The 13069-nt window shown below is 37.0% G+C and overlaps 1 protein-coding gene across 2 annotated transcripts in view; it reads left to right on the top strand.

The window, feature by feature from the left end:
- bcl3 (BCL3 transcription coactivator) overlaps positions 1-13069 on the top strand; it is an 88278-nt gene that overhangs the window by 9807 nt on the left and 65402 nt on the right. For both annotated transcript variants that reach the window (XM_061947028.1, XM_061947021.1), the window contains exons 4-5: positions 6690-7271; positions 11345-11459. In XM_061947028.1, coding sequence (XP_061803012.1) covers positions 6827-7271; positions 11345-11459 — 560 coding nt within the window. In that variant the 5' untranslated portion in view covers positions 6690-6826. The remainder of the gene's footprint in view (positions 1-6689; positions 7272-11344; positions 11460-13069) is intronic.

The raw sequence follows: 13069 nt of genomic DNA, 5'->3' as shown, positions 1-13069 counted from the left end.
ATACAATTCTGTTCATGATGAATAAACTGTGAATATTTACCAGTATTTCACAGCATTTAACAGTATTTTTTCACAGTGAAATACTGCAATCAAAATGTACTGTAACATCACAACAAAGTCACAATATCCTTATAACAAATGACTGTAAATCCAAACTGATTTTTCTCTCAAAGGGGTCAGGTTATGTTTTTTTCTACATTTAAAACACTTCCTTGTGGTTTACATAACATGTAATGGTGGCTCTTTGATCAAAATGTTGGGTAGATGACACCCTTCTCAAGCTGCTTTCTGATCGTCTCTTCAGGATGCGCCGTTTTGATCTTCTCTACGTGCCTCCACTTCAACTGGGTTTTCTCCTTGTCAACCATGTTGTAGTTATAAGCGTTTCCATATAGAGTCTACTGACAGATATAAGTTCCAACTACGTACGTATACGCTATTTTGTCTTAGAAATGGGAACAGCGGAGGATGCATGTGCATGTACCATGAATTGATTTACGTGGACCCCGACTTAAAGAAGTGTAAAAACTTATTGGGGTGTTACCATTTAGTGGTCAATTGTACGGAATATGTACTTCACTGTGCAACCTACTAATACAAGTTTCAATCAATCAATCAATCAGTCTGCCCCACAACAAGAGGATGGAAAAAAAGAAGGAGCTTATTGAGTACAATGGTGGACTCGCGCAAAGCTCTTTGGGTAAAACATTACCATATATGGATAATCCACTGATTTTGTTGGAAATATGTCGCAAGTTGGGCAAATTTCAAACGGCTTGTTTGGTGGAAGTATATGAATAGAAGACAAGATTATTTTATAAATGTCTCCGCCATGCCGCACCATGGTTTGATTTAAAAGGTATGGTTGTATTTTTGCCTCATCCTTCAATTCAAGCGTGAGTCGGTGATAAGTCCCGAAAGAGAAAGAGCTGAAACAGTATTTTCTGCTCACAGATGCTACCTGGTAGTTAGTCCTGGATAGTCCCACTCCTTCACACTTTAGTCCAGGCCTGGACAATTATTTTGACTCGGGGGGGCAAATTTAGAGAAAAAAATGTGTCTGGGGACCGGTATATCTGTTTTTAATACAAAACCTCACAATCATTTCTGATTGAATGCTAAAAACGTTATGACAGGCCGCCTTAAAGTTAAAGTTAAAGTACCAACGATTGTCACACACACACTAGGTGTGGCGAAATCATTCTCTGCATTTGACCCATCACCCTTGATCACCCCCTGGGAGGTGAGGGGAGCAGTGAGCAGCAGCGGTGGCCGTGCCCGGGAATCATTTTTGGTGATTTAACCCCTAATTCCAAGCCTTGATACTGAGTGCCAAGCAGGGAGGTAATGGCTCCCATTTTTATAGTCTTTGGTATGACTCGGCCGGGGTTTGAACTCACGACCTACCCATCTCAGGGCGGACACTCTAACCACTAGGCCACTGAGTCAACATGTGCATAGTCATGTACATAATGTACATTTTTTTTGTATATATTGATTTTCAAATCACCTGACATGTATACTGTGTATATGTACATCTTTATTTTTTTTTTAATGTAATTGTTTACATACATGTTACATTTTGTATATCTGGGCAGCACGGTGGAACAGGGGTTAGTGCATGTGCCTCACAATACGAAGGTCCTGAGTAGTCCTGAGTTCAATCCCGGGCTCGGGATCTTTCTCTGTGGAGTTTGCATGTTCTCCCCGTGACTGCGTGGGTTCTACTCCGGCTTCCTCCCACCTCCAAAGACATGCACCTGGGGATAGGTTGATTGGCAACACTAAAACAAATTGGCCCTAGTGCAGTGGTTCTTAACCTGGGTTGGATGGAACCCTAGGGGTTGGGTGAGTTGGCCTCAGGTGTTCGGCGGAGGTCAAGACACACCGACTCATCGTGTACATAAAAACTTCTCCCGATCGGCGTATTATGGATACCCCCCAACTCTAATTTTCCATCTGATTTGCAGATGTGTCATTTGTTGTGAACTCATGCACGGTTCATTTTGTGCACCAGTAAAAAAAACATATAACTTTGTCTTAAATTTGAAAAAAAAAAAAAAAATACATTTTATTTTTCACTAAAGAAGGGTTTGGTGAATGCATATGAAAGTGGTGGGCTTCACTACCTCCAACAAGGTGAAGAACCACTGCCCTTGTGTGTGAATGTTGTCTGGCTATCTGTGTTGGCCCTGCGACTTGTCCAGGGTGTACCCCGCAGCTGAGATAGGCTACAGCACCCCTTGCGACCCCAAAAAGGGACAAGCGGTAGGAAATGGATGGATGGAGGTTGTATATATTTTATTATTGAATGTGGACCACAATGGAAACAAGCCTTTTGGCTTTTTGTGCCATCCATTTGCCTTTTTAAAGATGTCAATAAACTTCTCAATCAATCAAAAACAGTTTATAATTAGCAAAAATTAATTTGTGAAGTTATAGCATTTAGTTCTGTTGTAATTAAATGTAAAATCACAGCTCCGTAGTTACAGTAAATGACTGCAAAAGACATTTCACAGGAAAGCACTGTGAAGTTTCATCATCATCAATCTTTATTGCAGACCTTAAGATCCATTAAACATATAAACACAAAATACAAAATATTACAAATAAAACAAAACAATAAAACATAAAGCCCAAATGTCAGTTTCTGACATTCAAACATGTGCCAATTAGAGATGTCCGATATCGGCCGATAAATGCCTTAAAATGTAATATCGGAAATTATCGGTATCGTTTTTTTTATTATCTGTATCGTTTTTGTTTGTTTTTCTTTTTTTTTTTTTTTTTATTAAATCAACATAAAAACACAAGGTACACTTACAATTAGTGCACCAACCCAAAAAACCTCCCTCCCCCATTTACACTCATTCACTCATTCTTTCTGTTATTAATATTCTGGTTCCTACATTATATATCAATATATATCAATACAATCTGCAAAAAAAACAAAACTGGCTGCTCTGGTGCCAAAATTTTACAGTAAAATTGCAGTTTTTTTTATTTACAGTAAAAAAAAAACAAATGTGGATTTTACAGTAAAATTCTGGCAACTGAGCTGCCTTTTTTTTTTTTTATATACCATAAAATCAGCAGTAGAGATGTATAAATGCTTTAAAATGTAATATCGGAAATTATCGGTATCGTTTTTTTTATTATCGGTATCTTTTTTTATTTATTTATTAAATCAACATAAAAAACACAAGATACACTTAAAATTAGTGCACCAACCCAAAAAACCTCCCTCCCCCATTTACACTCATTCACTCATTCTTTCTGTTATTAATATTGTGGTTCCTACATTATATATCAATATATATCAATACAGTCTGCAAGGGATACAGTCCGTAAGCACACATGATTGGTCCACTAATAGTACTAACCTTTAACAGTTAATTTGACTCATTTTCATTCATTACTAGTTTCTATGTAACTGTTTTTATATTGTTTTACTTTCTTTTTTATTCAAGAAAATGTTTTTAATTTATTTATCTTATTTTATAAAAAATTTTTTAAAAGGACCTTATCTTCACCATACCTGGTTGTCCAAATTAGGCATAATAATGTGTTAATTCCACGACTGCATGTATCGGTTGATATCGGTATCGGCAATTAAAGAGTTGGACAATATCGGATATTGGCAAAAAGCCATTATCGGACATCCCTAGTGCCAATGGTTCCACAGTCCAGATGAGTAAATAACAGAGCTACGGCCATGGTTCGTTATCACAGTGATGATGTCATTTTCAGACTCAGATGCCGTACACATAAACGTATGAAGAGAACACTAACAAACATCTGCCTTGCACTGGAGCTTCTTGGAATTCCCAGAAGCAGCCTCATACAATCATTATAAGCAACCTGCAGCTTCTGTATGCTTTTCTGCTTCTACCAGTGGTTCTTAACCTTGTTGGAGGTACCGAACCCCACTAGTTTCATATGCGCATTCACCCAACCCTTCTTTAGAGGTTCTTCAAATTCAAGATAAAGTTATATGTTTTTTTACTGGTGCACAAAATGAAGCGTGCATGAACATCACCTTGTTCAAAGAACAAAACCAACACAGTGCATAAACTCACGACAAATTACACACCTGCAAATCAGATGGACAATTAGAGGGAACATTGTTTAGGAGAATCCATAATACGCTGATAGGGAGAAGTTTTTATCTGCATGATGAGTCGGGTGTGTCTTGACCTCCGCCAAACCCCTGAGGCCGACTCACCGAACCCCTAGGGCAGGGGTGCTCATTACGTCGATCGCGAGCTACCGGTCGATCGCGAAGGGTGTGTCAGTCGATCACCAGCCAGGCATTAAAAAAATAGTCCTAAAAATGAGCGATCATAAATCTTCACTATGACGTCACTTTCGTCACTTGATTGACATTCACGGCACCCGAGGGTCTTCTGAGATGACGCTGGCTGCTGCCAGCTCATTAAAATTACCGACAGGAAGGCGAGAAACATTTTATTTCAACAGACTCTGGCGCCGTACCTGCCGTCAAAACTCCAAAGACCGACTGCACAGTTGCACAGTTGCGCTAACAAAACAAGAGTCTCAGAAAGCTGGCGTGCACAAGCTAGCAAGCTACGGAGTTTGCCGACAATGTATTTCTTGTAAAGTGTATACAAAGGAGTACGGAAGCTGGATAAATAAGATGCCAAAAACCAACCACTTTCATGTGGTATTGGACAGAAAGGAGGACTTTTTTCTCTCCTCCATTTGAAAATGCGGACGTTATCATCACTACTGTCTGATTCAAATCAATGCAAGTCATCAGAATCAGGTAATACACCAACTTATATTCTTGTCTTAATGAAAGAAAGGAATCTATATGTGTTAAGAATGTTTGTATTATCTTTAAACACCTTTAACTTATTAACAATATTAACTAAATGTGTTAAACATGCTTGTATTATCTTTAAACACCTTTAACTTGTTAACAATATTAACTATATGTGTTAAACATGCTTGCATTATCTTTAAACACCTTTAAGTTGTTAACAATATTAACTATATGTGTTAAACATTCTTGTATTATCATTAAACACCTTTAACTTGTTAACAATATTAACTATATGTGTTAAACATGCTTGTATTATCTTTAAACACCTTTAAGTTGTTAACAATATTAACTATATGTATTAAACATTCTTGTGTTATCATTAAACACCTTTAATTTATTAACAATATTAACTATATGTATTAAACATGCTTGCATTATCTTTAAACACCTTTAACTTGTTAACAATATTAACTATATGTGTTAAACATGCTTGCATTATCTTTAAACACCTTTAAGTTGTTAACAATATTAACTATATGTATTAAACATTCTTGTGTTATCATTAAACACCTTTAATTTATTAACAATATTAACTATATGTATTAAACATGCTTGCATTATCTTTAAACACCTTTAACTTGTTAACAATATTAACTATATGTGTTAAACATGCTTGCATTATCTTTAAACACCTTTAAGTTGTTAACAATATTAACTATATGTGTTAAACATTCTTGTATTATCATTAAACACCTTTAACTTGTTAACAATATTAACTATATGTGTTAAACATGCTTGTATTATCTTTAAACACCTTTAAGTTGTTAACAATATTAACTATATGTATTAAACATTCTTGTGTTATCATTAAACACCTTTAACTTGTTAACAATATTAACTATATGTGTTAAACATGCTTGCATTATCTTTAAACCCCTTTAACTTGTTAACAATATTAACTATATGTGTTAAACATGCTTGTATTATCTTTAAACACCTTTAACTTGTTAACAATATTAACTATATGTGTTAAACATGCTTGTATTATCATTAAACCCCTTTAACTTGTTAACAATATTAACTATATGTGTTAAACATGCTTGTATTATCATTAAACCCCTTTAAGTTGTTAACAATATTAACTATATGTGTTAAACATGCTTGCATTATCTTTAAACACCTTTAACTTGTTAACAATATTAACTATATGTATTAAACATACTTGTATTATCATTAAACACCTTTAATTTTTTAACAATATTAACTATATGTGTTAAACATGCTTGCATTATCTTTAAACACCTTTAACTTGTTAACAAAAACATATATTTCATAAATAAGTAAATATAAATGATATATATGAATGAGGTAGATCCCCACGACTTGATCAATTGAAAAGTAGCTGGCCTGCAGAAAAAGTGTGAGCACCCCTGGACTAGGGTTTAATCGAACCCAGGTTAAGAACCACTGGCTTATACTTTACCCACGGGGGGGGGGGGGGGGGCAGTATACAGAGGAGTGCAATAGGCTCTGAATAAGTTTATCTTTACATCATTTGTGCAATAATTTGTACAAATGATTGTTTGTCAAAGTAATGCAATTATTACCGGTCATTTTACATTCTGTTTAAAAATCATCCCAATTTGCTTCATTTTTATTTATTTTTTGAAATGAGCTGCCATTACAAATGTGGGTGACACACAAGAAGAGTAACACATTGTGTACTGCCCCATCTCACGCGCACACGTGCACGCGCGCAAATTGCCCTTGTTTTCCTTTCAGTTTCAAGGAGAAGACAAAGATGATGAGACGCTTATAAAGCAGCTGCAGACTTGCAAAGACACGATCTGACACCAACTGCTGCATTGCACCTTTGAAAACATTTCTTGGATATTCCCCACAGACTCCACTACATGACCCCAGAGGGATTCTTCTTCTTGGGGATTGGATCTGCCAGATCTTTTCCCGGTTTGGCGCCGCCAGACTTCCACTGAGCTCCGGGACTCACCTGACAGACTTTGACCGGGCGAGGCGCGGTTGATGCCGAGGGCCGCGACCATGAACGGTGACCGCGGCTCGATCGCCACGGCGCCGCTGGACCTGAGCACCAGTCAGCGGGGCGGCAGCTGCGTGGCGGCGGGGGAGTGCGGAGGAGCCCCGCCGTCACCTGCGGACACTCCGCGGACACTCTCGGCTCGCAGGCGGCCGGCGGACGAAGCCTCCCTCCGGCTGCCGTTTCGGAAACGGCCGATCGCTGTGGAACCGGAGGAGCGGACACGAACGTCAAGAGTAGCGGGGCGACTCCGGCGCCTGTCCCCGGCGAGAGGCGCTGACAGGCCGGCCCCAGAGAGCGCCTCGGGCGGGCTGGGGAACACCTCCGAGTGGGGACCGCAGGGCGTTGCCGTGGTAACCCCAACGCAGGCTGAGGAGGCTGCAAGGAGGGATCAAGCTGCTCCCATCCGCTACTTGCCTTCTTTGCCTTATAGTGAGTACTAACACTATATACATTTTCAACTTTTTTATCACTAAAATATACTATCATCAGTCTTATATGTTCCAAACAAGAGAAATGTACCTTATTTTTCGGACTATAAGTCACAGTTTTTTTTCATAGTTTGGCCAGGGGTGCGACTTATACTCAGGAGCGACTTATGTGTGAAATTATTAACACATTACCGTAAAATATCAAATCATATTATTTAGCTCATTCACGTAAGAGACTAGACCAGGGGTGCTCATTACGTCGATCACGAGCTACCGGTCGATCTCGAAGGGTGTGTCAGTCGATCACCAGCTAGGCATTAAAAAAATAGTCCCAAAAATGAGCGATCATAAATCTTCACTATGACGTCACTTTGGTCACTTGATTGACATTCACAGCACCCGAGGGTCTTCTGAGATGACGCTGGCTGCTGCCAGCTCATTAAAATTACCGACTGGAAGGCGAGAAACACTTTATTTCAACAGACTCTGACGCCGTACCTGTCGTCAAAACTCCAAAGACCGACTGAACAGTTGCACAGTTGCGCTAACAAAATAAGAGTTTTAGAAAGCTGGCGTGCACAAGCTAGCAAGCTACGGAGTTTGCCGACAATGTATTTCTTGTAAAGTGTATACAAAGGAGTACGGAAGTTGGACAAATAAGATGCCAAAAACCAACCACTTTCATGTGGTATTGGACAGAAAGGAGGACTTTTTTTCTCCTCCATTCGAAAATGCGGACGTTATCATCACCACTGTCTGATTCCAATCAATGCAAGTCATCAGAATCAGGTAATACACCAACTTATTTTCTTGTCTTCATGAAAGAAAGGAATCTATATGTGTTAAACATGCTTGTATTATCTTTAAACACCTTTAACTTGTTAACAATGTTAACTATATGTGTTAAACATGCTTGCATTATCTTTAAACACCTTTAACTTGTTAACAAAAACATATATTTCATAAATAAGTAAATATAAATGATATATATGAATGAGGTAGATCCCCACGACTTGATCAATTGAAAAGTAGCTCGCCTACAGAAAAAGTGTGAGCACCCCTGGGCTAGACCAGGGGTCGGCAACCTTTACCACTCAAAGAGCCATTTTGACCCGTTTTACAAATTAAAGAAAACAATGGGAGCCACAAAACTCTTTTGAAATTTAAAATGAAATAATACTGCATATAAAGTTTTTTTTTGCTTTGTGCTATGTATAAACAAACTATTATGGGTTACATTTATGAAATCAATGAACGACTGCAGAGAAAATGAAATAACATTTCTGCACGCAACAAAACGTTTTTAACTCCCATGAATTGATTTACGTGGACCCCGACTCAAACAAGTTGAAAAATGTATTCGGGTGTTACCATTTAGTGGTCAATTGTACGGAATATGTGCAATCTACTAATAATTAGCCCGAAAGAGTTTGGGCTGCAAGGGATTCTGGGTATTTGTTCTGTTGTGTTTATGTTGCGGTGCGGATGTTCTCCCGAAATGTGTTTGTTATTCTTGTTTGGTGTGGGTTCACAGTGTGGCGCATATTTGTAACAGTGTTAAAGTTGTTTATATCTCCACCCTCAGTGTGACCTGTATGAGTGTTGATCAAGTATGCCTTGCAGTCACTTACCTGTGTATGCAGAAGCCGCATACAACTTTTGACTGGGCCGGCATGCAGTTAGTATGGTGAAAAAGCGGACGCGACGACAGGTCGTAGAGGACGCTAAAGGCAGAGCCATCACGGCACGCCCTCAATATCGTTGTATGGGTGAAAATCTGAGAATGGTTGCCCTGGGAGATTTCCGGGAGAGGCACTGAAATTCGGGAGTCTCCCGGAAAAATCGTGAGGGTTGGCAGGTATGCAGCTGAGCCGCATCAGACTGATCAAAGAGCCGCGGGTTGCTGACCCCTGGACTAGACGTATAAGATTTCATGGGATTTAGTGATTAGGAGTGACAGATTGTTTGGTAAACGTATAGCATGTTCTATATGTTATAGTTATTTGAATGACTCTTACCATAATATGTTACGTTAACATACCAGTTGGTTATTTATGCCTCATATAACGTACACTTATTCAGCCTGTTGTTCACTATTCTTTATTTATTTTAAATTGCCTTTCAAATGTCTATTCTTGGTGTTGGCTTTTATCAAATACATTTCCCCCAAAAATGCGATTTATATATGTTTTTTCCCTTCTTTATTGTGCATTTTTGGCCAGAGCGACTTATACTCCGAAAAATACGGTAATTTAAGACATTTGTACGAACATACAACACTTAAGACCTTCAGTATATCAGTATGTGGAATTAAATTATGGAATGGATTAAGCAAAAAAAACAACAATGTATGATCCGCATCAAGAAACTCTTCAAACTTAAAGTGTTTACAAAGTACAAAGAAGAAGAACCATGACAAACATTCTGAATTTATTTCATCCATCCATTCACTTTCAAGATACTCTTACTTATCTCATCAGTAGTTCAAACCCCGGCCGGGTCATACCAAAGACTATAAAAATGGGACCAATTACCTCCCTGCTTGGCACTCAGCAGCAAGGGTTGGAATTGGGGGTTAAATCACCAAAAATGATTACCCGGGGCTGCTGCCCACTGCTCCCCTCACCTCCCAGGGGGTGATAAAGGGAATGTCAACAAAACAGTCAGATAGGTCAGTCAAACTTTATTAATAAATTACATACCAGCGTTCTAACAACTCTGTTCACTCCCAAAATGAATAAACAGCTGATTTACTCGCGTTGCGGTAAATCAAACGTGCAATCACAATATAGTAACACTCAAAATAGTGCAGAGCAATAACAATATCAATAACTCAACCTTGCTCAAACGTTAATGTCACACAACACAACACACAAAATAAAGATGTAAAGCTCACTTTCTGAAGTTATTCCTCATCCACAAATCCCTCAAATTCTTCTTCTTCAGTGTCCCAATTAAACAGTTGGGCGAATACGGCATCCAAAATGGCCGGCTCCTTCTCGTCCAAGTCATTAATGGAGTTAGTGTCGTTGCTGTTGTCCAGCAGTTCAGTGACAATTCCTGCCTTCCTTAAAGCTGGGACCACAGTTGAGACTGATATGTCAGCCCAGGCATTTACCATCCACTGCTAGATAGTGGCGTATGTCGTCCGGCGCTGTCTCCCTGTCTTGGTGAAGGTGTGTTCGTCTTCTGTCATCCACTGTTCCCACGCAGTCCGCAGTCTAGCTTTGAATGCCCTGTTGACACCAATATCCAGCGGCTGGAGTTCTTTTGTCAATCCACCCGGCTGCTCCATTCCCGTGTTCTCCTGCGTGACTGATCGCCTTGAGTTTGAACTCTGCGTCGTAAGCGTGTCTCTTAATAGGAGCCATTTTGGAGTCTTTACATAAACACACAAATCGATAATGAAAGGTCATATATCCCAGCATGCACCGCGCGCTTCTTCTTCTACGGGGGCTGCTGCTTACCGTAGAAGAAGAACTTCTTCTTCTTTACCGTAGTTGCGAGACCTAAACTTTATGAAAATGAAGTTTAGGTTTGTTGTGGCTCAATATTGGTCCATATATAAGGCGCACCGGATTATAAGGCGCACTGTCAGCTTTTTACAAAATTGGAGGGTTTTAGGTGCGCCTGATAGTGCGGAAAATACGGTAAATAAATAACATTTAATGAGGAACAAACTTGTTAGAATGTCAACAACATTCACTCTGTTTGATTACAGTGTTTATACAAAAAAAGTATAAATTGGATTGTCATGTATTTTTGTCAAAATTTGTGTTAAATTTATAGAATTTTTTTTCCAGGTACAGGAAACCTGCACCGTATAGTACATGTGTGGAATACTTGTTAGTTATATATATATATTAAGAACACTGGCAGTCTAAATGTCCACAGTGTCATTAGAAAGCGCTTTCTCCTTGGTGGTTTTGAGTGCCTCACGTAGCACATAGTCATTATTGAGAAAATGTCCAGTCAGCGATTCTCCTTCTGACTAAATTAGCTTACTGTATCAACTCAAGACAAAACCAATTACTAAATATACATGCACACTTAATTCTCCCCCTCTTCCTTCAGGCCTCTACCCGGTGTACTGTTTGAATCCTGAGGTCAACCACCATGACTTCCATCCCACCCAGGACTTGCTGGCGAGCCTGACGCTGGCTAAACGGCAAGATGAGGATGGAGACACGTATGTATAGTCTGTTTCTACGATTTCACATTTCTAGGTGTAGTCCAAATGTATTTATGTTAATTGATTCATCAAAAAAGGAGACATATTAATATTGTGTGCAAAATTTAAATTATGTATTGTAAGATCTTTTTGTTAACATGATAGTCTTTGGAGAATATATATATATATATATATATATATATATATATATATATATATATATATATATATATATATATATATATATATATATATATATATATATGTATGCATATATGTATGCATATATATATATATATATGTATGCATATATGTATGCATATACATATATATGCATATGTATATATATATATATATATATATATATCTATATATATATATATATCTATATATATATATCTATATATATGCATATGCATATATATATATGCATATATATATCTATATATATATGCATATATATATATGCATATATATATATATATATATATATATATATATATATATATATATATATATATATATATATATATATATATATATATATATATATATATATATATATATATAGGCTCCAGCGCCCCCCGCGACCCCGAAGGGAATAAGCGGTAGAAAATGGATGGATGGATGTATATATATATATATATATATATATATATATATATAGTGTATTTATGTTTATACATTTTTAAAAATATTGCTTTCACCTGCATAAAATTATTGTTGTGTATTCCTTTATTTTTCTCCCAGTAAGTGTATTCAAATTGGAATATTTCATTGTTATTTATATATATTCATAAAAACATCTCATGGGAAATTGATTTAAAACTTTATTTTTAAATTTAAAAAATAATTGGTTTCATGTGAATGTTATTATTAGTGTTATTTTTTATTTATTTGTCTCACAGAATTGTATTCAAATTAAGATATTTTGCATCATTGCTTGTATTATATATATATATATATATATATATATATATATATATATATATATATATATATATACATTTAAAAACATTGTTTTAATATTTTCAATATATATTTCAAATATCCAAAATTTATATTGGAAAATTATGAATTGATTTGGAATCGGAATTCTGATGTGAATCTTTATTTTGAGCAAAGAAGAACATCTCAGAAAATGTGTTTAAAATGTATATTATTTTTTAAATGAAAAAAACCTTGGTTTCATCTGCATGTTCTTGTGGTAAAACTTTTAATAACTCCATACATTGTTTTAAATAAACATTTTATTATTCTTGACTGTCAATTAAATGATGACAAAACTAAAATAAAGTACAGAAAAAGACGTTGCCTCACTTAAACATGTAATTGAGAGGGCACAGGAAGGTGTTTTTATTCGGTACTGTCGGTAGCCTACAATTGATAAGGGTTGGGTACTGCGTAATACGTCTATTTTCACCAGCGTTTACATGGTAATTAAAACGTAATAAATTGTATTGGTCACATTGTACTGATTTTCCAGGCTCCTTTTTTTCTTGGCAATGTATATATCTAGTCCTATGTTTATCATCATATTTTTTTCTCTTTGCCCTCACGGGAACCCATCTGTGGTGGCATAGAAAACACAACAAAGCCAAAGAAAACATGTCACATGTCGTCAAGAT

Source organism: Nerophis lumbriciformis, linkage group LG04 (assembly GCF_033978685.3).
Source record: "Nerophis lumbriciformis linkage group LG04, RoL_Nlum_v2.1, whole genome shotgun sequence".
Lineage (NCBI taxonomy): Eukaryota > Metazoa > Chordata > Actinopteri > Syngnathiformes > Syngnathidae > Nerophis > Nerophis lumbriciformis.
This window is presented reverse-complemented; position numbering and strand designations above follow the sequence as displayed.